This window comes from Nelusetta ayraudi, unplaced genomic scaffold (assembly GCF_046127955.1).
Source record: "Nelusetta ayraudi isolate G7.1 ecotype Tasmania unplaced genomic scaffold, CSIRO-AGI_Nayr_v1 ptg000048l, whole genome shotgun sequence".
Taxonomy (NCBI): domain Eukaryota; kingdom Metazoa; phylum Chordata; class Actinopteri; order Tetraodontiformes; family Monacanthidae; genus Nelusetta; species Nelusetta ayraudi.
In genome coordinates this window covers 13,243,388-13,269,232 of record NW_027466098.1, presented here as the reverse complement: position 1 = coordinate 13,269,232, position 25,845 = coordinate 13,243,388, and the positions used below count along the sequence as shown (strand labels likewise).

Here is a 25,845-nt window from a genome sequence, read left to right as displayed (position 1 = left end):
GGCCCAAAAACCAACCTGAAGCCCCTCCGACTTCGTGGCCCTGCGCGCTGGGATGTTTGGCCACCCTGAGGCCTGAATATTCAGCGGCGGCGGCGACCGCTTGGGCGAAATCGGCGTCGGTGAAGAAGGATCCGTCCGAGGAGCTGACGGCGCTGGACCTCCCCGAGGAGACGTTGTCCTCCTCGGACGCCGAACCCCAGCCGTTAATCATGGAGCCGGTCACCGAGCTGTCCAGGTCGCCCATGCTGGACGCGGGCGTCTGCTCCAGCCCTCGCAGCAGCAACCTTCGAGGGTGCACCTGGGGGTGGTGGGGGTGGGCGTGGGGGTGGGTGTGGTGGTAGTGCATCTTGGCCACCTCGGCGTCCGTCTCGTCGCCCTCCTCCTCCTCCTCCTCTTCCTCCAGTATGTCCTCCTCCTCCTCCTCCTCTATCCCGTCAGTGTCCAAGGCCAGTGGACTGGTGATATACCCATACGTGTGTGAAGGTGAGAGTGGCCTTGGAGGGGGTGGAGGACTTATAGCGTGGTGCCTGTGAGAGGTGACAAACAAGGTTTTGTTTTGAATCCCATTATTATTACAACCAGTGTTGTTGGGAAGTAACCCAACTACTGATTACTCCTTTAAAAAGTAAAAAAAAGATGCTCAGTGCATTGCCTTGTGCCTTTGACGTAGTTGTTTTCAGTTGTTTTTTTTTTTATTTTAGACATTTTGTGGATAATAAGACACTGCTTGGGTCACATTACTCCGTGGTTCAAACAATAGTTTAATTACAGTAGTGGATTATTTAGTAATAGATTACTCGCCAACACTGATTACAATGTTTTTTTCAAATAGCCTGCAGCAAAAAAAAAAATCCATGCAGATGTATTTTTGAATGAGGAAAAATAGATGTACTGGCAACTTGTATAATTATTTAATTGTTCCATATTATATAAGTCATTCTATTATTAAATCCTATCCTCGACTGCTCCTGGCTTTTGTTTAATGTTTTTTTTTTTTTTTTTTTCCAGAATAAAGAAGCTTGTGCCTTCTCTTATTCCATGCACGAGACCGCGACGCGACCATTAGAAATAAATTCTCTGCAAGGTGATTCTGGTGCTGCACTGAAATGAGCTGAAACAAAAGGCACCTCAGTAAGAAATCAATCATAGAGCTACCGTTATGACATTAACTGTGAATACACAGATTGGAGTTAATGACCTGAAACATTAAAAAAAAAAACCTGTGTGAATTTTAAATGGCTGGCCCGTTTCTCTTAGAGACAATGGAGAACAGATAGCGTCTTCTGCGTCGCCATCCACCACAGGAGCGGCGTCAAGGGACCCCTCCTCCACCCAACCCCCCATCCCCTCACGTACCTGCGCTCGTGGCCGTCGTGTGCGTCCTGGAGCATCGGCTGCATCTCCTCCTGCGGCGAGGGGGTGAGCGTGGCCGTGGATTGGTGGCTGTAGGACACGGCGGCCGGCGAGGACGCCGCCCCCCGGATGGGAGGAGTGGGGCCCCGCTCCATCTCCTCTTCCTCTTCCAGCTCATCAGGCTGCAGGTACATGTGAGAGGGGGGCACGGGGCACTGCATGTTGGGGTCACAGCTGCCAGCAAAGAGAAACAAGGCTCATTACCTCCATATCACTCACAGACGCACAGAAAAAGAAAACACCAATGTTTTGATATCCCGAAGTCGGAGGAAAAACACGCTATAAATATTCATGCCCTCCGCCGTCTATCACGATTTGACGCGAGTCTAGCACTAATAGGTAGAGAAGCCCCGGAGGCGGCACGCTCGCATTCAACGCAAGAAACAGGAGGAACTTGTATTTAAATCCAGTCTGTGCGCTCGAGACGTGTCCCACCTTTCTTCCATTGACAGCGAGTACTCCTCCGTGCTCCGACTCGGCGGTGGGTTTGCCGGGGGAGGGGGCAGGAGGTCGGCCCAATTCATTGTGCTCTGTTTGGGTAGTTTGGGTGTGCGCACTCCTTTCTTCTGACCTTGGCTCCCTGTTTAAAAGAAAAGGGGGGAAAAAAAAACTCCACTGTCAGTCACGAGACACCTGCAGATACACCCCCCCCCCAACCCCGTCTCACGCGTCACATCAATTATTAATGTTGGCAAAATTGGCAGATAGCGAGTGAAGGAATTGAAGATGCATTAACAAGACCGGATGACAGGGAAAAGACAGTTTTACAATCGAGGGTGCAAAGGCTAACACAGCCTTTCCCTTTTTTATGCGCACATGCAGGCCTCGCAGTTATTAAATGATTGGAAAGCCATAAAATCCTGCGTCTAATTTCCCCACAGCGCTATTATACAGAACAAAAGAAAAGGTGGAAAGAAAGTGGAAGGAAGGGGTCCAATTAACAAAACTGTGTGAATTGTGAGCCAATGAGGTGTGAGGCTGGTGCAGCCAGCATTAAAGCCCCTCTCCTTAATGGCTGCAAGTTCAAGCGCAATATCGGAATGGATACGTGGCATTAAGGTGGCAGTGTTGCATGCCGTCTGCAATGTGTTGCCATTTGTCCTTGTCCAAAGACAGACACGGAGCGCGTGATGAAATTAAGGCCGCTCCGAGCCAGAATTAAAGCGCAGCCAATTAGCCAGAGCAAGGCGACGGTTTGCAAGAGCAAAACTGAGGAATTGCAGCAGGGGGAGAGTTGAGAGCAGAGCAGAAATGATTGTGTAATTTGCCTTTGAACATGTTTCGAAATTGTACCAGCCCCCACAAACCTTCAGAAAACAGGCTTTGCGCAAGAACCATCTTCTTATTCTCAACGACACAGATATAAATCAAACTGCCATTTTAATAGCCGTATTATTAGCACTACAAAGGATTTAATGTTTTTAAGCTTGAGGCTTTGTTTCCGAGTTGACATTGTAGCTACAAAATTAGCAGGAAACATGTACACGCACACGCACACACGCACACGCACAAGCACACTGTTAGTTCTGTAAGCTCTCAGCGCCCTGCCTGGAATCTCTCTGTGCCCCCAGGCCGTGGCCCTCTTACCGGAGGTGCTGCTGCTTCCTCTGTCGGAGCTGTTGTACGAGCCTCCGGTGTGGCTGTCGTGCGCGTGGTTGTAGGGGATGGTGGCCGGCATGGGGCTGTCGCCGCCTCTGTAGCGGTCTGAAAAGGGGGCGGAAGAAGTGGGAGCCTGTGGTTAGCGCCAAACTCTCGCACGGCCCCCCCCACCCCACCCCTGCGATGGCAGATATTGCAAACGCCCTCCGGTTCCCTCCGACGGCGTGAAACGGCACAACGCGTGGCATGCAAAGGTGCGTGACAGGAGGCATGCACGTCATGCAGCAAGGATGTTGAGGGTGACGACGCGGGTGCGCATGCAGCGTCTTGCGCAAGAAACTATCACACCAGATGCGGCTCCTTTCTGCAGGTACAGCCGGGGTGGTGATAGTTTCAGTCAAAGCGTCTGGGCCGCTGGGGAGCGAACTCGGCCTCCTCCAGAGACCAAAGATAAACCCCCTCACACCTGCTTCCTCCGCCAAGAGAAAACACCAGATACCAGCAGCAGCAGCAGCAGCAGCAGCAGCGGCGGCCCTGCGTTTGGCGGCGGAGATCGTACATGAGCTCTCGAGGGGAGATGAGGGGGTCGGCCAAACGCCACGGTGATGGGCGAAAGAAGGAAAAAAAAAGTGGTGATGACACCGTCGAAGGTAGCAAAGGAGCGAGAAAGAAGGAATGGAAATATGAGTGAGAGTCTTCTGCAGGCCTCGCTCGGCGAGAGAGCCGAGAGAAGTGAGAGCAGAGGTGGGGAAATGGGAAAAATAAAATCAAGTGGATGAAGGTCATGGCTCGCAGCGGGGCCTCTTGAGCCGCGGCTGGTCGGAGAATCCCAGCGCTTGCTCGCTCGCTGGCTCACTCACCCTTGTTCAGCTTGTTTTGCTCCATGATGTTGTACTGCAGCTGCGAGGCCATGTCCTGCTTCTGCTGCTGGACGGAGGGAGGCTTCCAGCAGTGCTTCTCGTTCACCTCCAGGCCGTGTCCTCCCCCGCTCCCGGCCGTCACCCGGTCCGAGTTCATGTTGTTGCCCATGATGGCCGACTGGATGAGCTGCGTGGTGGCGTACGGCGTCGGCTGGCCCCCTGGACCCACAAAACGACCCTCTTTCAGGTTGGGGCTGTTGAAGGTCTTCATCTCATTGATCTTGTTGGACAAGTCAACGTCTCCGTAGAGTCCCGATTCCGGCACGATGAGATTGGTCTGCTTGTTTTCCATCTGGTTGTTATAATTGGCGATGCAGTCGGCTGGAGGACATGAGCAATGGCATTTGAATCAGTGGCGTCGATGTGCGGATCAGCTCGGCGGCTAGAGGTCGACCGCTGCAGTAACTGTAGGTCTCAGAAAAACGAGGGCCTCGGCCAGTCTACTACAGGGACAAAAGCATTCGTTTGAGGAAGGCATGTTCTTAAGGTCCCGTCTGTGACATTTACTGGCATCTATCTTTATGAACAGGGATAGAGGATAAATCCTCTAAATAAATATAGAGGATAAATATGTGTATTTTTAGCTAAAGAAACACCAAAAACTGTCCAGCCTCGGACTCACTTCCAAAAGAGGTTTTATATTGTTCCATAATGTGATTTCATGGCTAAATAAAGATTCCAAACAAACAAAATACCTTTATCTGCTAATACAGCAATATCTAGACAAGTTGTGGGTCCTATAAGGAAGACATAAAATCAAGTGGGACCAGAAAACAGGGATTAGCATCAGACTCGCCTCTCGCCAGAGTTCTTGCACCGAGCAGCCAGTCAGTCTGACTGCAATTTAATTTTTGATAGCTGAAGCTCTATATAAGTGACACCACGGTGATGGCCACAACACCATGCATATACGAAATATGCGCCTTCTTACCACTAGATGCTACTAAATCTCACGCGCTGGGCCTCTCAATATTCATTCCGCCGTCAAAGCTGCGGGAAAACATGTCTTTGAAATCGCCTCCGTTTGCCAAGTGACGTCGAGCTGCGCAGGTGATGCTAAACTTTCTGGCACGGCGTCGCGTGGCGTCGACGCTCGCCGGCTGACAGCGGGAGCGTCTCCGCTCATTGAGAGGGACAGAGAGACATGTCTGTATCAAAGACCTGGAATGAAGCGCGCCGTAAAAGCACAGCTCCCTGACAGATCCAATTTTCCCTGGCTCATAAAATATTCAAATCCTCCAGCAGATCTGAGAGCCAGCCTCCTGGTACACACACCACGGACGGCCATAGGTGTGCGATGCCGTGCGGCATGCGGCGTGCGACACGCGCCTCGCATTTCATCGGCACAGAGCGCCGCGGCTCTTCAAAGACGGATGCGTGAAAGAGCCCCTATAGCTGAGATAAAGGGACATTTAACTCCTGTTTCTTTGCTCCGTCACCTGTTCGGCGATCCCCTTAACGCGCATAGAGTTTAGGGTTGGAACACACACACACACACACACACACACAAAGCATGCGTCTGGCAAGCTGCGCCTTGGTGTCAAACAGCAGCAGGGCGGCATGCGAAGAGTGACGGCTGCCCCGAGCCTGTTATTCCCTGTGCAAACATCAGGTTAAGGGTGGCGTTAAAGATTTCAGCCTCGGAAGGGTGGTCAGCACGCAGAAGATCACAAAAAGCAACATTGGTAAATGTCAGTCCCGTCGTCAATGGGAGTCTACAGAGAAAGGTTTGGATCCAAGGAGGAGCTCGTGCACGACCGGCCGAATTTGAAACCAAACAGCTGGCAAGAAGTTGGGGGGCTTCTCCTGAAGGCGCGGTCCCAGAGTGCATCATTTACAGCACAATAGCATTTCACCACACCGCAAGTTTCTGAGGAACTGGGAGCTCAAGACATCTAAAATTCATTAAAAAAAAACAAAAAAAACCCTTCATCTTTGGAGAGGAGGTTCTTAGCGATTCTCTTTTCAACAAAGGTACCCAACAGCAATCGTTAAGTCGCCCATAAGATACTGGAGGCTAATTGTTCCCCCTTCAGTTGACTGATAGGATTTTTCTCCCATTTTTCCTCCCCCTCTGTTCTCCCCACTTTGCCAAACACTTTGTTTGTCAGCGCCTACATCCAAGTGCGCATGTCAGGACGCACTTCCTGCTCGTGCTTTATCTGGACTCTCAGGTGCACCGTCCTCCCTTCATCTTCATCATTCCCTCCCTTCCTGCTTGCCGCCGGCCCACTGTCTGCAGGCCAGCCTTGACCTATTCGCCCGCTGCACATTTCTTAAAGAACTGAGCACTTAGGGGAAATTGCATTACCGGCTATAACAACAGTATGGAAATCAGCACGGCAATTCGATTAGCAGCAGAGCCGAGCCGTAAGCCCCTCTCAGTGCGCTCCTTTTATTTCCTTCCTAAAACAGCTCCGCTTTAACCTCGGATAAATCAAGCACACAAGCGTACAACCGCTCTTAATCCTCACATTTCTGCAGGTTTTTCTTGCGGAGACCTGGAGGAAGGCGAGATACAAGCGGGGGATCTCGGGAGACCTAACCCAGATATCAAGTTTTACTTCCTTTTGCACCGCGGATTCCCACGGGGCTGCAGCAACTGCGTTTGAGGCGGGCGTTTGTTTTGGTTATTGCTGCCGTGGCGGCGGTGGCGGCAGTGCGTACCTGGGCGGCTGTACGTTGCCAGGTTGCTGTCGCTGTTGCCGTTGCCCGCCGTGCAGCAGTTGATGCTGCAGTCGTTGTGGTTGGAGCAGGAGTTGGGCCAGGTGTCAGCCAGCCAGGGCTGATTGGCAGATTCTCCGATGTTTAGCAAGCCGGGCCTTTTTTGGAGAAAAATGAGAAGATGAAAAAAAGAAAATCAACAGTTAACAACTTGGAGGGACTAAGCCAACACCGCAATGACAAATAAACTGAGGCGCCCACAGTAACATAATATTTAAAAAAAGGAGGATTATGTGGAATTTCTTTATCCAGTAGTCGAGAATAGGAAAAACAAGTATCTGGTTTTAGCTCGTACAGAAAAAAATATATCTAAATATAAATATACACACACACACACACAAATATATATGTATATATATATATATATATATATGTATATATATATATATAAAAATGATACAGCAACTGAATAAATGGTGTGTGTTTGATTTGGCCACAGCCAGAGACACACACATCCCTGAGCCCTCATGAGCAATTGCCATCCGCCTGGATTACGCAGCCAGATAAAATTTACTCCCGGTTGTTGTGAACGCTGCATCCCGAGCAGGCAGCGAGTGAACCACAAACCCAAATAGATTCCATTGTGTCACACAAAATCTCTGTCACCTGAAGGCCCAGCGTGCGAGGTTTAGTAGCACCTAACGGTGCGAGAGCCTACACTCAAACAGTGTTAATGTCGACCCCTGTTATCTAATGCCTGACTTCGTGATACAGTACATCTCTCTGACATCAGCGGTGTTCCATCCATCCATGTTCTGGACCACTGTGGATATGTGCCGGAGCAATGGGACCGTCTATTTGGGTTTGGCCACAAACTGGATGATATTAAGCCCGATGGGCCCAGTGATGCGTGTCTTTGTATTATCATTTGGCTATGATGACGTCTCTGTGTCCTAATCTTGTTTTGGCTGCCACCGACCCCAGTGCAGTTCAAGATCACACGTTTTACAGAATCCCCCCCCGCCCCCCAGGCGACCTGACCGGAAGCCGAACGCATTAGAAAAAAAAAGAGAAGCAAAGAATAAATAGTCCAACAGCGCAGAGGCAATGAGTCACTGCAGCATTACACAGAGAACACTGGCTATCTATCAGGGCCATACATTGTTTCACCATTCAAATGTCCACGGAGCGGCTTCTACTTTGCATATCCCAACATTGAATTAGCATTGAATGACATTCCCCCACCATTCCCTCACAAATGACTCATTTCTTGGATTCATTTTGGGTAATGAACACATTTGTCTTGCGCGGCCAAATACAATCCCACAATAGCTCCTCAATCAAGCCCGGGCAGTTGTGTGTTGATGTTGAATGGCTATTGTCTCTTGCGCCGGGGCTTGCTGACACTGCCGTGCTGCACACGGGGAGTCAATGACGGCGCGGGCTAACATAATGAATATGGATTTAGCGCTGATGGCTCAGAGCTAACTCTTCATTAACGCCACGACAACACGCACAAAACATACACTTTACATTACCGCGGTTCTGTGTAGCCCGACTACAGCCCGGGTCGTCACGCAGACACCCGTTCTCACTCCCTCCTCCGCTCACTCTGTGTTCACTATTTACCCGCTTATGTGAAAACAAGCCAACCGCCACCCGGCGGATAAACAAACGGGCGACGGCGAGTTGAGGCCGTGTTTACCGGAGCCTCATTCCGCACGGCCTCACACGGGTTTTTTTTGGGTTTTTTTCCCCGCCCACTGCACCATTCCACGGCATGAAGGGAAAGAGGTGTGGCGAGCGGGGTGCAGGTGGCTCTCGTGCACCGCCGAGGGGTGAAGCGACGGCACAGCCTTGTGGCCGCACGCGGCTCTCCACCGCATAGGATGAAGACGGCGTCTCTGGCAGCTTTCATGGGGCTTTGTTCCCCTTATAACATACTTTTCCTCCTCACACGCCCTTCAGCCGCCCGCCACCTAAGAAAGTGACAGCACTCCCCCTAGTGTTTGCTTAAAATAAGTGCACGCACACAACCCGCGCTTGTCTGTCCGGAGAGGATTTTGCATTCACTTTCCCACTGAGCTCCAATCATCGTCCTGTTTCCCAGAATGTGATTCATATTTAATATGCTATCAAACAACGAGGGGGGGGATAAAAAAAATAAATACAATCTCTTACCTTCCAGCACTCGACACTCCTTCTCCACCTCTCTGATACGCCACTGGAAGAAAAAAAGAAATGAGACGAAATGACTTTTGAGCATGTTTTGACAACTATGACCAGCACCCCTGCCGCTGCGCTCACAAAGGTCAGTGCAATATTATTTGGCGGGGAGTTCCATCAGCCCGAGTGAAGCTTGCAAGAGAGTTTCATCATGTTGCCTGAACCTCATGCACGCACTCGCAGACACACACGCACGCAGGAGGAGGATGTGTAAGAGGCTTATGAAGCAAGAGATGCAGAGCTCCTTAGTTTTTCTGGCTCAGGTTCAGGTTTTGTGAAGCTCTGTGTGCTGCAAGTTGGAGCCCTAAAGCTGTCGCTGCGTGACGAGGTTGGGGAGGTGGGGGCTTCCAACGTTCTGTTGCAATCTCTTGCGAGGAAAGACAGGAGGAAAGTGTGTCAGTTTCCCCCACGGAGTAGCGGAAAAAAAAAAAAAAAAAAAAAAAGCCTTTCGCTTGTTGCAGATTTGCTCAATCTGATGCAAACCAGCGGCGTCCTAATCGCGTTCTGGGTTCATCTCGCTGTGACACGATTGAACGTCCCCGGCTTCGCGCCAATACCGGAGTAGAAAAGTCCCTCTCAGAAAGACGGAGCCTGACCGAGTTTCACCTGGAAGACCTCCAGCTGTTCACCCCGCAGGTTTGCATCAGCAGAAAGTGGTGTGGTGGCGAGCCCAGAGGCAGGCTGAGGGAAACAAAACCGCTGCCGTTTAGATGCGACCTTGGCGCCGACGGGTTGAGTCCGTGCAACCGCTAACGCTAGCACACGCAGGGTCGTTTTCCCCACACGCTGCTCCTCTGTCCTCTCACCTGTTCGCCATCTAACATCCGCCACTGTCAACAGCCCCGACACACGGCGGGGGGGGAAGAAACTTCAAGCGGATAGAAGTCGCAGAGTGGAAAAAATGAGGTAGAGAGAGGGAAAAAAAAATAGTTGCAGAAGTGAGACAGATAAAGAGACGCAGGGAGAGCTTTTTCCTCCGCCAGAGCTCTGTCGCTTTGATTTACAGATAACCTTCTTGGCTCCCCTGTCACTGGCACATCTAATTGGTTTGTTGGAGCGCTAACGATCGGCTGCCGTCTTAAACTTCACCACAGGTTGTCAGCTCGTCTTTTATCCAAAGTTGCGGGGCTAAAGCAACAGTACTGCGGCTTCTTTCAGCTTTGTGAAAGACGACGTATTTGTTCGCTCTTTCAACTTTGCCGACCGCCAACTCGGCCCTCCATGCTAGCTCCTCCGCTGTCTTGTTTGTCTGCTGCGGCTCTCTCAGGTGGACGAACACAACGGGGATAAACAAAGTTGGAGCGCTTACCTGTCGGTGTGAAGGTGAAGGACGGCACTGTGGGGGAGAAGAATGAGAGGAAGTTAGTCGGCTGCGGACGCGTGGCGCTTCAGCAACGTTGAACCAGATCCTGTGAGAAAAGTCAGTTTCTGAGCTCAGCTCTAGTATACACAAAGTATTTTGGGCCGACGCCACGCGCTGCTGCTCTCTTCCCCTCCAGACTCGGATCCCCTGCAGACATCCAAGAGATCCCAGCTGGTGGAAAAGCAAGTGTTGAGCCAGCTGACGGTTCAAATCCGCGGGCCGACTGTCAGAGGCCCGCTGAGGAGAGGTCACGCACCCGGCAGATATCTGCTGCTATCTCCAACGCTCACATCAACACCCACACGGCTCAATTACTCACAGTTTGGGCATGGAGGGAGACACATCCCCCCCCCCCCCCAAACACCGCCAACCCACACCAAGCCCTGTGTCAAATAATTTGTCGTAGGCAGATTGAGCCACTGGTGTGGGTTTCTTGTTATCTGTGAAACCTGTTTTACTGTCTGTCTCTAAACAAAAGCAATTAATCAAATTTGTTGCAGCCGCTGAACAACCTCAGGTTTCCCGCAGCTTTAAAATCTCCTGCAAACGCCTCTGATTGCTGTTATGTCGCATTTTGGGAAGACTTCTGTTGTTACTCAGACAATTCATTCATTCATTCAGGCCCTCTTCCAGGCAAATGTCTGCTAAAGGCCACAATCGTTTTATCGCGCTCGGATCTGACGTCTCGATGCTCAAACAAGTCTAAAGATGTGAGCGCCTCTTATCTGACTGATGAATGTCTGTTGAAAAGCGAGACAGGACGACACAAACGGGAGAAATGTTAACATGATAAAAATGCCAAAATGCGGTTTATGCTCTAATACGGCTCCATCTCGCAGGTTTAATCCCCAAACTAGCTAAGGCTCAATGACAGTGTATAAGTGTGTGTGTAAATATGTCATTGGACCTGAATCTATTAAACAATAAAGACTTGAGTGCACATTGGAAAGTGGGAACACTTTGGATGGTCTCACTTTTCCTCACAGACTATTTTTTTTTCAGATAATTTGTCGTATCTGATTCACACATGATTGTCATTATATAAAAAATATGTAATAAAATAGCAGGCAAAAGATATCTTATGTAATTCAACGTGTTGCAGCACTGAGGAGGCAACGATGTAGGACACACACACACACACACACACACACACACACACACACACACACACACACACACACACACACACACACACACACACACACACACACACACACACACACACACACACGAGTCCCAGCTGAACCGAGCTCACCCCACCGACAGATTGTAACTTCATGTGGTTGCAATTATGCTCCTTTCAAAACATTCTTCGTTACCAGTTCCAACAAAGACCGTGGCCTCTTGTGGTCGGCGCGCACAAGAAAGGAGGATGAGGGGGAGGGGGAGGGGCACATCTGCCTACTGTGCCTCTGAAAGGCTTTGTGAGGGTACGTGAGCAAACAGCAACATATAGAATCACAGAAAATCAGAGCGTAACCTCAGCCTACACAGTCTCTCCCGCCCCCCAGGCACAGGCTATTATTCTGCTCAAAGACTGCTTGGCTACTGCTCCCTGTGACACCGAACATCATCACCTACATCAGTGGTTTTCAAAGTGGGAGCAGCAGAAAATTGGAGAAGTAGAAAAAAGCTAATAAATAAATACTAGAATCAAATCATCTTTTTTAAATTATTATTATTATTATCATATATATATAATGCAATTATTGTTTAATCATTATTATTAAATATAACCAATAATATTATAACAGTGTCCTTTCCCTCTTCCTAACCCTAAATCTAACCTCCAACCAGCACGTTTTGTTGATAGAAAATCTTGCTAAAAGAAAAAAGATTCCAACCACGGACCACAAGAGTATAGTTTAGTTTGAGCTGTAAAAGGCTCTGAGCTATTAAATTTAGGGGGGGAAAAAAAAAATCTTTCTATGAATGTTTTTCACTTTCGCAGACACAGAAATCATCAATTCGCCCGCAGTGGATCCAGAAAGCTGGAGGTCTTTGTATGACGCTCTCAGATTAGCAGGAGCAACGGTGAAGTCGCTGCTGCACCTCAAGGTTGAAAGGTGAATCTCCTCTAACCCTGACAATCAGCAGTAAACCTGAGCCATGCAGAGGCAGCGCAGCAGGTAAAGCTCTCAAGCAGCAGCAGCTGCACAGCCCAAGGCCACGCGTTAAACCTGCCCACAACATAAATGAGAACGGCTAATAGCCTTCTTTATGCTCCGGTTATTGTGGACAGAGGTCGGGCGTGTCCGTAACCCCGTCGCTTTGGCTCAAGTCAGGTAAACAAATGTGGCGCAGAGAATCTTCATTCTAAGTATTTATCAGCCGCAGGGGTTTGTGCATCTTGTGGCTGCGTCTTTGCACGACGACGGCTTGAAGCGCGCGGGAGAAGTTCCAACCTCTTGTGGAACGGTGTGGCTGGCGCACGCTCGAAATGGAGAACGCAGCCTGATGTCCTGCAGCGCTCGCAGCAGGAGATTGCCACGGCTCATCTTCAAAACCTTTTGCATTGGCGGCGCGCTTTAAATTTCTTTCTGTGAGCGACAGGCTGGGTGTGCGGGCACGTCTCAAAGCTCAAGAGACGGAAACTACAGCAAAGAAAAATATCAGTGGCGGAGAACTCACGAGCACGGCTGCACAGAGGATCTAGACTTTTGCAAATATAGCAATGTCGAAGTTATTCAGTACGACAGCCCTTTCTACCTTGCAGGACATTATATTTGTCTTATTGAACGGCGCCACCCATGGGCACGCTTGACGGTTGAGGTTGGTGACTCGCTGCTTTAAGTGGAAGCAGCTGAGAGTAAAATGTCCTTGTGGCTGCCGAGGGGAAGGGAATGAAGAGAACGTTTTTTAGGGGTCGTTAAAATGCTTAAAATAGAAAGCCATGTAACCAAGTTGGGTTAAGTTAGCCAAGTTAATGGGCTTGTTGCTGGAAGGGAAACAATTACTTCTTCTTTTTTTTTTTGTCGTCACAGTCAGCTCACTGTCTGGGCTTCTGCCAGTAAACCAGAACAAGAAAGGAGTATTTCAGCATTTCTCTCAATTACTGACACTGTCCAACCATTCATCGTGCAGTAAGCACAATGAATGGTTGGACAGTGTCAGTAGTTGAGAGAAATGCTGAAATAGGATATGTTACCCTCATATCCTGCTCCAACAAATTTCCAAAAGCAGTAGTGAGAATTGAAAAAAATTGAAAGAACATTCCAGGCTGGTGTGTGACGCCACCTGCCGCGCCCGCGCGCTGCTGACCTTTGCGTATGCCTGCGTAGCTGCTGGAGAGGCCGCTCCTTTTCTTGCGGGTCCTGTACAGCCAGATGCAGAAGACCATGAGGATGATCCAGGCCGCCGCCCCGATGCCGGCGATGAAGGCGGGCTGCTTGACCACGTCGGTGATCTGCTGGGAGAGAGGGTTCTCCGGGTTCTCGGACGCCGTCATTCGCCCAGATGCATCTGAGGGATCGGAAGCAGAATTAGCAAGGATGGAGTTGGGTTCGGTGTTGCAGCAGAGAAGTAATACCAACGTAGAATAGTGCAAATCTCGGCGGGGCTGCGTGAGTCTGTGGCTTGTCAATATGCAGTCTGCTCTCTCTGTTAATTCAAAAGGCTTTCATAGCAAAAAATTCAGTCAACAACCAAAGGCCTCTTTAAAAAGGCAAGTGCTCCGCGCGCGCAGGTTGGGAAGACACAGCGAAGCGCCATTCAAGTCATACAATGGCGCTTCTGTGATGTGACATGAGCAAAAATCTGATGAGATCATCTCCCCGATCGCAGGCGCAGCAACAGTAATTGGGGAAACTGAGACGCCGCGTTCACATCTGAGGGAACCGGCGGTTCGAATGCCTCGCAGCTGCTGCGACTGTGGAAGGCGCCGCGTGCGCCGCAGCTTTTCTCATCTGTCTGCTGCCTCTCATCGCTCCTCCCTCATGCGTGATGCATGAAAACCTCCCACTGATGTTCTTCAAATCTCTTTGTGTTAATGCTGCTCTGCCTCCTTTCCAAGTCTTCCATGCGGTCGCCGCCCCTCCGCATCGACTTCAGAAGCCACAGGCTGCGAAGACGGCATTCCTCCGCCTTCATCCCGACGTGACGCCCGGCCCCTCGCCTCCACCCGGCCGCTCTCCCCTTCTCAATTTGTGGCTCCGGCCAAGCAAGCGAACGAAGGCCGCCGTGCGGCTGAGCGGCCCACGAGGGACTGCACAGGTATCCGGGCTGTGATGAAGCATACGAGCTGAGAGTGTGACAAATGGATTTGGGCGAAGCGTCGCTCCCCAAGGCGTGTTGTTCCACCAGAGTGTTGGAACATGCCTGCGACCGCCGCAGAAAGTCTTCAGAGGAGAGACATTTTTATCAGCCACAGCCAGTTCTTCCCTGGTGCCCATCGCTGGCCCGCTCAATCACATTTTAAAACTAGATGGAATCCTCTCTTGTCTCTGCCTCGTCCTGCAATTCATGTTTTTTCAGTTTTTGTTTTTTACGACATTGCTTTCCAGAGCGGGCCCTGGTCGGAGGCTCTGGGAAATAAAACAAACTGAGAGAAGCAGCTTGGAATATTTGTCAGGCTCGACTGAAATGACAGAGAGAACAAGAGCCAGATTATAAAAACAAAACAAAACGTGGCTGATGCAGTTGTGCGCCGTGTTTTTCCCGGCACTGATAGCATGTCATGTTGTAGCCAAGAGTGCAGAAGTCATTTATTGACTTTGTTGTTAGCAGCGGAGCGGAGGCAGAGAACATGGCATCCCTGAGCAGAGAGGAGGGCGGCTCCAGTCGCTAACCTCCTCCAGCAGCAGGCGCTGTGAGGATGACGCTCCTGTAATATTCACATCAAGTTTCTCTCGACCCGTTTCTACAAAAGACAGAAGTTGTAGAACCGACTTCTTCCTCGGAGTTGGAAGTGAAATGTTGTCATCATTGAAGCATCGACTTCCATGTGAGTGTCAAACCAGCTCAACAGAGACGTATCCTCTGGCTGAGGAAAGGAAAGAAGAGAAATAAGATGTTTTTTTTTCCTACTCACCGAGCTGAAAGAAGGTGACATCGCTCTTGACTCCGGGACCTGCTCCCGTGCTCGCTGCTACCTCCACGCTGTAGCGGATCCCCGGAGCCAGACTGGGGATCAGCACGGATAAGGTCGAGCCGTCGACCGTGCGGTTGATGTGGTACCTGCTCTCGTTCCCCAGGCACCAAATCTGACATAAGACAGAGAAAAGTGTGGAGAGCGACGCCACGTTTAAAGGGGTTCCACCATGACATTCTTCCACCGGCGTGGGTATTGCGTTTCGTCTTGGAGGTAAGAAAATATTTTGCAGGACGGCTTCATGTTTTACAAGCGACGGCCGACACGAGGACGGTATTAGCTGAAGTAGCCATAACATGTCCCAGTGTAGTCTTAAGAGTGCGGGAAAACAAATGGGGATCAGTAACGACACCAGCAACTCCCATATCCCAGTTTCAGCAGCAGCCACGAGCTGTCACTCTCAGGAAGCAGAGTGGGTTCACAGCCACCGACACAAAAGCCCCTTTCACACATGCAGCGCTGCCCCCAAGTTCAAGACTTGCACGCAACACAAACATCAAAACATGAAAACGTAACATTTAAAATGTAATCATTAAACAGTTTAAAGCTAAAACTATGCCATTACAGATTTGAGGTTTAATAAAAACAGAGAGATAACAGAGATCACTGATTTGTGTGCATGGCAGTTATCCTAAACTGAATGCTTTCAGATAATTATTTCTAATTCCTCACTATCTCGCTATCCCCGCCTCTTGCTGCTGGTAACCCAGCGTAACGTCGACATCTCATGCGGCGCTCACTACACGCAGCCAAACTACAAAGGCCTGAAATTTGCTGTGTTTCTTGTGCCGCCCAGGACCATGCTTGGTATTCAGCAGGGAAAAGCTCTGGAGCTCGGCTTAAATACCATGAAATTGCTCTAAAACCTATCAGCACAAAACATTTACCTGGAAAATTAAAGAACAAGAAAAGAAAAGAAGTAAAGTGTCTTAACTCCCCGCCCCTCTCTGTCCCCCATCTTCCCCATAGCCGGCAGAACCTGTAGTGCAAGTGGCCTATTGGAAGGCCTTTCAACCGATAAGCAGCATAACTGATTGAGTTAAAGGTGCATTTATGGCATCATTATGCACACTGTCAGATAAGAAGACTGCAGTTTACTATTTCCTATATAAATTTGTCTTCACAAAAGAACGATCATTATTTTTTAAAAATGTAATGTAAATTGATCGTTAAAAGGTATTTTACTGGTTAAAACAGTCAGAAATAAATATGTCGCAAAAAATTATGTGAATTTCTCAATATTGCTGCTGCAGGTGAAATAAATGAGCACCAGTCAATGAATAATAACTGCAGGTTTCCATCAGATTCGCGGGGGACTGCCAAGAGCATGTGTTAGTCCAGCATCGCCACCAGGTGGCACAGTTTCACAACAATTTCCAACAGCCCCTTAGTTTTGGACACCACTCTGCCTCGCTGTCATCACGTGGAAGAAGCGGTAACTAAGGAACGTGTGCTGCAAAGGTGCGCCTCAACCTAGAATTCATTACCCTCCCGCGTCTGCACATTGTCTTTGTTATCTGTCTGTATAAGTCTGTCTGCATCCCTGTTTGCGTCTCTTTTGTGTGTGTCCCGACAATACGGGTCCCCCTCTCCCAGACCTCAGGTAGCTTCTGGGCGGCTATTTTATTGTTACCTTGTACTCCTGGACCACCCCATTCTGCTCCTCCTCTGGAGGGGGTTGCCAGGAGACCACGATGGCGGTCCCATTGTCCCCACTCTCCGTCACTGTAACCTCCCGCGGCGCGGCACTGGGGGCTGAGAGGGAGGAGACAAAAGATAAAAATCACACCTTCATGTATCAGACTGTTTCCACCCCTCCTTCCGTGCCTCTTCTTGTTCTATTTCTGTCAATTGTGTTCTTTTCTGTGTCTCCATGCAAGGCACGAAGCAACAAGAAGAACAAAAGACTAATGATCAAAATTTGTGCGGCTCGTCCGTTTATTTCATAGAGCAACATTTGGTCCGCTGCTAATTATACCGGAAAAAATAAATGAATGCAGAAAAAAAGGCACAATCACAGCTTTTCTAAAGGCTATGAAAGGCTTTTTTCCCCGCCTCCAAATTAACATTACATTTGGAGCTATAAAACAAGCATCAACAAAAATGGGAACAAAGAAAAATACAGCAGAAAAAAAAGAAGATCAAAACACTCCCACACTCCCACACTCACATACACAGACAGACAGACGCACAAAAGCACTCTGTGTTCACAGTTTGTGTTTGCCACGGTCTCAAATCTGCATTTGGGTTTCCACCAAACCTCACCAGCCTGCCATAACCACACCCTTTGAGAAATTAGCAAAGCACTTAGACTGGGTTGTCGTACCGGCTTCCACGGGGACTTTTTAACGGTCCAACATGCACCCCAGCATGCACGAATGCGCCACATTTAAACACTGCGTAATCCCACTCCCGCTGCCTGCTGTGAACAGCTGTCGTGAGCTTTCACACATGAAAGCTGTGCATATAAAATTGTGTAAACATGAAAACGCGCGCGCGCACGCACACACACCAGCGCGGAAAGCCAAGTTGCGCACAGACCGACGCGTTCCCGTCCTCCGCCCCCTACCTTCTTCCAGCGTCTTGCCGACTTTGATGTCGCTGTCCGTCCCCTGGAATTCGTTGAAGAAAGGGCGGACCTTAAACTCGTAGGTGACCCCTTTGCGGAGCTGCGGCACCACGGCGCTGTCCTCCCCAGGGGTGCGGACCTCGAACACGGCCCACTCGCTCCTCTGTATCCCCTCCGGAGAAGGCCTGTACATCACCTTGTAGCCTTGGACGTACTGAGACTGCTGCTCCACCTGGTCAACAGCAAGGAAGCACCATGTCATGTCATGTCATGTCATGTAAAAGATATGCTGGGGAACAATATGTGTGCCAATATTGGGAGAGCAGGTCGGCTGTTATAATGTATGGCTGCCGGCTGTCCAATATGGAATGCAGATGGATTTTTCTTTGGCACTTTGTAAAAAACAATACAACAGTTAATAATAAACTGTTGCCTTTTAAAGAGTACATAAAAAGTAAGTGATTACAGAAGAATATCCAAGCAAAATTAATTCAGATTTCTTAAAAGAGGTAATCGTGATACATTTTCAGGACTAGGTTGCAGTTTTGCATTGCATAATGCAGATAACTCGAGCGGCCTCAGCTGTAGCGAGCACTGAATTGCCACAGGACAAAATGTATAACTGTCACCAATTTGTGGAAAATGTCAAATTATGAAGTAAGTGAGTAAAATTGCAATGTAGAGGATCTTCCTCAAGGGATTTCTTCCATATTGTTTTCTGCTGTGATGCAAGTGAGAGACATCCATTGGCCGTGATTTGTTATTTATTGGCCAGGTGTTGTGAGGAGGGAACACTATTGTAGGAGTCATGATGCTGCTGATGGAAAAAAATTTGTTTCCTTGAAATCTAATAAGCTAAAATTTGCATCTAGTTCCTTTGAGTAATGACACAAGCGCTGCACTTGTGCACTCGTTATCTTCAATGAAAATGTCCCGAGGAAATATGAAGTGTGAACAAACAAGTTAAACATAATTAAATAGAAAGAAATAAACAAACGTAAAAATCCACTTCACAGCAGCATTGGGCATCTTCGCACTTGCAGAAATTGGGTCTATTTGTATAGTTGTCCCTGTGTGCACAGGTCTACCCCTGAATGGATCAAACATATGAATTGGGTAATGTGCTTAACGTCACTGAAAGGCAGTGGACAGAAGCACCTCCTATGCCAGTGGATGGAAGAAATGAGGTGCTAACTCATCACATCATCCCTCCATCTCGCCTTTCGCATCCACAGTACTTTCTGTCCATGCACCATTTGGAGCAGCGAGTGGCAGCTGCTTTTGCAAACCACATTATGAAGTCACCGGCTGGAGGTTCCTCAAAGTCTGGCGCTGGTTAAACAGAGGCCTGGCTTCCCGAGCAGCACGTCTCCTCCTGTCTCTTTCCTTAACGAACTAATTGCCCTCCGAGACGAAGACGTGGACACGACGCTCTTTAAACGGAGGCCTGGACACTCACAAAAAAAAGGTTGACAAGCATCTTTACAGACACCACGGAGTCTGCATGTTCAATCTTGGATATGCATTGTGATTCTGCTTGCTTTAAAAAAAGAAAAAAAGAAAAAAAGACTAATACCCGTAAGGCTCCCTGTGGAAAGCAGGCGGCACTGGCTTGTAAAGACTGTAATGATTTCTATATCCCACCCCTGTAAAACACGCACAGGCTCAGGTGGTCTTCATTAGCCTGAAAACTGGGCAAGCATTTAGCCCGACACAAAGGAAAATCTAAAACCAAGAACATTGAGAATCGATTTAAACCCACATAAGAAGGAAACATGTCAGCCTCTCTCGAGCCATGTACCTCTCCACAGACATTTCTTGGGGACAGGGTCACCGGTCACCAATGTCTTAAGAATCAGTCCTGACATGTGAGTATCCTTTTCACATTTGAGCTCCATTTATCGCTCACTGCGACACTTCATAATGCGTCAACGCAGCGACGGCACTTACGTCAGAAAGGCACAACGGGGACTCTTTCCACTTTTCATCCTCAAAGCCGAATATTAACAGCAGAGAGGAGCCATCACGGGCTTCCACTCCTGCTTCTTCCCTTCCCCTCGAACATCTGTAAGCTATTTCCACTTAAGCGCATGAGCTAGATACCTCTTCCTTCTCACTGGTATTATTTTAACAGCTGTCAAGTGTTTTCAATCTGAGAGGGCACTGGCTGGCACGCCACACACTGTTTTACGGTACTGCCGGCCGGCAGAGGACTGAGCTCTGCGCTTGTGGCAGTGCGGAGGGTCCGCCGAGGATAAAGATGCTGATTTCTTGGCTGATCGCCAGTGGACAAGTTCAAGGTGGTGCCAGACAGACGTGCAGAAATACTTGGAGTCCACGGTGTCCTTCCTCCACAGGGGGCTCGGAGGTCAGACAATTAGCTTGGCTGAGGGGCTTGACCAATCGAGAAATGGCCGTGACGCAAGGGGAAAAAAACCCCACAAAGAACTCTGGGGCTCGGGCCAGAATCTGACGCGCACAGAAGCCTTCAGCTCGCAGCAGCTGTCTTAACAAAAACACCCGACAACGGCACAACTGTGGAGGAAGGGCAACTCACTGTCCACTGCACTCTGACAGATGAGGAGGAGAGAATGGAGGGGTTGTGGAGATGGATGACCACATCCCCCAACTCCTTCTGAATCTGATGGTGGTCCACGCCCTGGCTGGTTGGAGGGATATCTAAACATACACACACACAGAAACAAACAAAATACAATTATATATGTATGTTCTTTAAAAAACAAAAAACCTAAAAGAAAACCGAAAATGTGATTGGGATGTATAGAAAAGCACCTTGTGTTCTCACGGCGTCAGTGATCGGGCTGGGATCGCTCAGCCCGTAGGCATTGGCTGCTCGCACTAAGAAGAGGTAGACTGCGCTGGGCTTCAGGCCCTTCAGAACAAATGACTCAGTTTTCACATGCTCGGCTAATGTCTGCCAGCTGCTCCCCGAAGCATGGCTGCGGACACACAGAGGAGAGAATTGAGCTTCGCAGGGCTTAACGATGAGGCCGCACAACGTTTCCGCTCTGCCGTCTGCCGTCGCGTCCGCCTTACCTGAAGGCCTCGATTATGTAGGAGGTGGGCGTGGCCCCGGCGGTGTTGGGTTTCCAGGAGAGGGTGACGGCGGTGCGCGTGACGTCTGTCACCTCAGGTTTGAAGGGGGCACTGGGGATCAGGTTTGGATCGGTGGGTCTGTTTGGCTGCACTGGGACTCCAAACTCTTAATGGCGAACAGATGGAGGGCAGAAAAAGAAAAGAGTTGGCTGCTTGTACTTAGTTAAGGACAAACAGACATCTTTCTCATTTGTATAACAGCAGTATAAAAACACAACAGCCATATATTTTGAGATACTCGATCCTATTCCTGGTAGCAAGCTTACCGTGAACCTCTAGGTGTGCCTTCCATGATGCCTCTCCGCTGGGTGTAGAAGCAATGCAGCTATAGAAGCCTGTGTCACCAAGCTGGAAGAAGGATACAGGAACACGCTTATTAAAATTTTAATTGTTTGCTTTGCTACTCAGAATTAGAGCAAAAACTGTGTAAAGGCCAAGCCCTGCGAGCTAAAGCGCGAAAAGAATCGCACAGAATCACAGGCAAAGTGGAGACCGCAGCAGATTTCTGCCATCCCTCTGAGGACCAGACAAGGTAGGGGCTGCACATTGTAAAACACGTGGTAGTGATTTGTACCAACTGGAATCTTCTTCATGAGGGCAGATAAACTGGAACATATATTCAATAAAAAAAAAAATGTGATGCCATTTCCGATGCTGAGCCTAAAACGGACTTTTTGTGTGCAGTGTAATCAACTGACAGGTTTCTGCAACATTCTTCAAGCTGACATGCTGAACAATGCATTCCTGAGAACAAAGATGTATAGAAAATGGAACAGTAGTTTTTCCAGTCATGTTGTCATTTCTGTGAACTTCTAGTACAGCCAGCGGAGAATATAAATCAAGTCTGTTAAGGGGATACTCTGTTGAAATGTAAAATATACTATATGGGGGCCAAAAAAATCCCGAAACACAATGGGATGACTATTCTATGATAGTTTAGTATGAAAAAGAGTGCTAGAATCCAAAATCGCAACATATCCGAAAATGGAAAAAAAAAAGTCAAACTATATACACTGCCGTCTTTTTTTAATGGGAAAAAAAAAATCAAAAGTTCCAGATCAGTCCAAAACACGCATTGAGGAAAGTGGAAATATGTCATTTTTAACTTAAGAATCATGTGGGACAAAAAATATAGATGTGATGGTATTACCATCACACTTGGGTACTTGTAAATCAGGTCAACCCCATTTATTGTCTATACGAAAACCAGAACTCTAACCCAAACCATGCAGCCAAATGAATCAAAAATCCTAATAAAAACAGCACAAATTAACATTAAAGTGCTGCTTATTCCATTGTGGAGGAAAAATGACAAGTTCATTGATGCAAAGTGCAGATGAAGTTTACTTTGCTGCGGGGGGTTCGGACGGCTCCTGTCGCCTGCGCCTCGCGCTGCCCCGCTCAGCCGCGCCGCACGCAGGCTTGTCAACGCGAGACAAGCCGGCATCCATCAGAAAGCGGCGGACTGACGCGAACTCTGACCCCGTGACGCCTCCATCTGGAAGACACGTCAGCGCCCCCTCCCTCTCTCCTCCCTTCCCCTCCCTTCCCCTCCATGCCTCTACTCGTCGCCTCCTGTGAGCGTGTGTTTAGTATCACGCGGCTCTCCGTCTTTGCCACCTCGCACGCACACAGAGCCCGCTGTGCGAGTGGGCTGACTGACAGGAACTACGGGCTGTTGAACATCACAGGCTTCATTTCAAAAGTGCGACAGGAAAGCGGCAGGCCCGCCGACAGCAGGGGAAGACATGCGTGTGGGCTTACCTCACCATCATATGGATTTCATATGTTGGATTTTCAAGTTTTACCTGGATTGATTTAGACCAGGGGTACTCAAATACAAAGCTCAAAGAGCTACAAAGAGTTTTTTCTTCAATGAATCAATTGTCCATCTACTGAGGTTGGTCAGGCCATATGTGATAATTCTTTAACAGGCAAAACAAGTCCTTGTCATTCATTTTTCTATTTTGACATAAATTCAAATAGTTGAATGAAACAAAATGTGGCACCTGTCCTAAATCCAAAACAAATAAGTCAGGAGGGTGTTAAGAACACTTTTCTTTTCAAATATGAACACAAAGACCCACAAGGAAGACAGTAAATGTATTTTTGTCTTAAACTGAATCAAGCGTCTAATGTGATCTGCTCCAAAACTGGAAGTGAAAGTTAGATTTGCACTTGCAGCAGTGCACTCGGCTGTCTGTGTATCGTTGCCATGGAGACACATCCCAGGAGGGTGGAGTTGCGAGTGTGGCCACCGCTACCTGTATGTATGTGTTGCAACCGTGATTGTAAGTGGCGTAATATAAGGCTGCATTTGGTGTTACAAGAAAAAAATGTTGGTCATCTGGGAACCTAGGGGGCCACAAATTGGCCTGTTGAACACCACTGATTTAGAACGCATAGGAAACCTTGTCTGAAAAACATAATTGTCGCTGCCTTATTTCATTCTTTACCAACAGTAGCAGTGCCGACCACCACTTGGCTCGACGCGTACCTTTGCATAGCGTATCTGCAGCGCTCCGGAGTCCAGCTGTTTGACCCTGGAGTCGTGCGTGGACACCAGGACACCGTCCTTCCTCCACAGAATGGTGGGGGCGGGGTTCCCTGACACCACACAGTTGAGCACCACTGTGCCGTCCACAGCCACCGTCTGATTAGAGGGACCCTGGCGGATGACGGGCGGCGGGCGATCCGAGACAACTGCGGAAGGGATGGAACAGGCATTGTTCTTTATTTCTGAAAAGCCAACTGCAAGTGTCGGTGTGATCACATGCCGCCTCCCCTGCCCCCCTTCAGGTTCAGCTGATTACATCCAGGCTCAGCCATGAAAAACAGGGGAATGGGGAGCATCTGACAAACAGTACGCAGCGGCGTAAACCTATAAAAACGCAATGCAGTGGGAGAGGAATTGAATCCAATTTTGGGAGCTGGGAACAATTTTCTTATCTTTTAGCAGCAGGAGTCAAACTCAGCCAAATAAAAAAGCATTGTAATTAAAATGAAGCAGCGGCAGATACTTCAGTCGTCAGATGCCTGGACCCGCTTGTACGAACGCTTGCGGTGCAACGATTCCCAAAGCCCCCTCCCCCCAGCCATTAAAAACACAAAACAAGGGAGGAAACGCTCACAGAAAACATTCAGCCCAGGCAGATAATATTACTGGCACGAGAAAATAAGACCCCCCGCCCCCTCGTCCACTGCCTTGCAAACCTTTTCAAGTTGGGTGCACAAACAACAAAAAGCAATATAAAGACAGACAGGGCTTATTGAACAGGAAGGAGGCAGACAGCTGTATGGCAGAGAGAAGAAGGGTGAGCAGGCAGAGGGAGAACATGTCATACAGGCCCTAATGACATGCAATCCATAATTTTCCCATTTTTACTTTGTCTCGACTGAATGCAATTCATCATCTTCCTGCTAGAGGACGCTGGCCTCCCTGCGACTATTATTACCATTTACAGCACTATTGATGACCATATCTGTCAGCGCCATTGATTTACTAACAAGTGAGACCCCGGTGTGGAACGGTCAAATTAATATCTCACAAAGTGGAAAGCAACGCACCGTGATTTATGTGGGTGTGTGGATCCTCGGAACCATGCAGCAGCATAATGGCCGGTCTGCTTTCTATTTGCTTTTTGTGCCGGAGACGGCGCAATTACTAAAACACTGTCAGCATGACCTGTAATTACCAGATCTGCCTGTGGAGCAGCGGTGGCCTCAGAGCAGCCTGCTTTTTTTTTAATTTATTTTTTTAATAACTGTTATTATTATCCAGTAAGGTCGACGGACAACAAGAGAGGAGGGGGGAGGGAGATGTGGAGCAGATTCGCTCTGGGCCCGGACATGAAGGAGGACTTCTGATAAAAATATATATACAAGGGAACAAGTTGAGGTGTGTCTGAGGGGGAAAAAAATGAATAGAAATGCGAATCTGGAATGGTGCGAATCAGGCCAAGGCTGAAAAAGATTGGCTAGCGGAGTAATTAGAGGACTGGATCCAGACCTCACCACACAGCCACAGTCTTCCAATGGAAGACAGCAGCAAGCCAGCCGTGGAATACCAAAGCAGACATGAGCCAGCATGAATCCAGAGAAGCCAAATACTGAACCACGGTCTGGGAGCACAGGCACCAGAGAGTCTCTACCTCTGACAGGAACACAGTGAGCAGGCCAGACCAAACCTCACAAACCTCACTACGGCTATTAATACGCTCCGCAGCGCCGCCACTGCCGTTGGATGAGCCGCACTATCCTCAGATAGCGTCGGAAATTCCAAAATTTTGTTGTTTTTGTTTGTTTTTTTCATTTTGTCTCTCCAGATACCAGGCACGAGAGGAAATCCAAGTCTGACTCACAGCTTTTGAAAGAAGCAGAAGAAAAGACAGCTTACCGTCGGTGACCTCCAGCAGGGCTTTGGTGATGACGCTGCCAGCGATGTTCAGGGCCTGGCAGCTGTAGTAGCCCATGTCTGAGCGCTCAGCGTCGGTGATGGTGAGGTCCCCGGTCTGAGACACAGACAGTCGGCTGAAGGGTTGAGGCGGTTGTGAGGAGAAGAGCAAATTCTGTCGGGGCACCAAAATAAAAAAAAAAATTCAAAATCAGCAAATGAGTACTTGATTACATTGTTGACTTTGATTCAAGGACAGGGTGTGCTGGGAAACTTGAGGGCACTTTTGTTTGTTGTTTACCTGACTGCCTTCCCGCTGCCAAAATATGGCTGGCTGAGGGTTTCCAGTTGCCTCGCACTGGAAGGTGACCGTCCTGCCAACTCCAACCACCTGGTTCCTTGGTCTCACCACAAAAGCTGGGGGCACTGGAGGACAGCCGCGAGGACGGGTTAGCCAGCAAATAGACAAAAAAACAACTCAGAGAGTATTTA

General features: G+C 48.8%; 1 protein-coding gene across 4 annotated transcripts in view; it reads right to left on the bottom strand.

The window, feature by feature from the left end:
- The window catches only part of robo1 (roundabout, axon guidance receptor, homolog 1 (Drosophila)), a 204,918-nt gene that overhangs the window by 5,396 nt on the left and 173,677 nt on the right, over positions 1 to 25,845 (bottom strand). For 2 of the 4 annotated variants that reach the window (XM_076036441.1, XM_076036442.1), the window contains 19 exons: positions 25,655 to 25,779; positions 25,357 to 25,528; positions 23,458 to 23,663; positions 21,227 to 21,308; positions 20,901 to 21,066; positions 20,637 to 20,803; positions 20,401 to 20,522; positions 17,844 to 18,075; positions 16,908 to 17,029; positions 15,215 to 15,386; positions 13,447 to 13,647; positions 10,132 to 10,158; positions 8,778 to 8,820; positions 6,600 to 6,754; positions 3,873 to 4,253; positions 3,001 to 3,117; positions 1,849 to 1,993; positions 1,357 to 1,587; positions 16 to 527 (listed from right to left, as the gene is read on the bottom strand). In XM_076036441.1, coding sequence (XP_075892556.1) covers positions 16 to 527; positions 1,357 to 1,587; positions 1,849 to 1,993; positions 3,001 to 3,117; positions 3,873 to 4,253; positions 6,600 to 6,754; positions 8,778 to 8,820; positions 10,132 to 10,158; positions 13,447 to 13,647; positions 15,215 to 15,386; positions 16,908 to 17,029; positions 17,844 to 18,075; positions 20,401 to 20,522; positions 20,637 to 20,803; positions 20,901 to 21,066; positions 21,227 to 21,308; positions 23,458 to 23,663; positions 25,357 to 25,528; positions 25,655 to 25,779 — 3,378 coding nt within the window. The remainder of the gene's footprint in view (positions 1 to 15; positions 528 to 1,356; positions 1,588 to 1,848; positions 1,994 to 3,000; positions 3,118 to 3,872; positions 4,254 to 6,599; positions 6,755 to 8,777; positions 8,821 to 10,131; positions 10,159 to 13,446; positions 13,648 to 15,214; positions 15,387 to 16,907; positions 17,030 to 17,843; positions 18,076 to 20,400; positions 20,523 to 20,636; positions 20,804 to 20,900; positions 21,067 to 21,226; positions 21,309 to 23,457; positions 23,664 to 25,356; positions 25,529 to 25,654; positions 25,780 to 25,845) is intronic. The other 2 variants (XM_076036443.1, XM_076036444.1) reach the window with 2 other exon arrangements.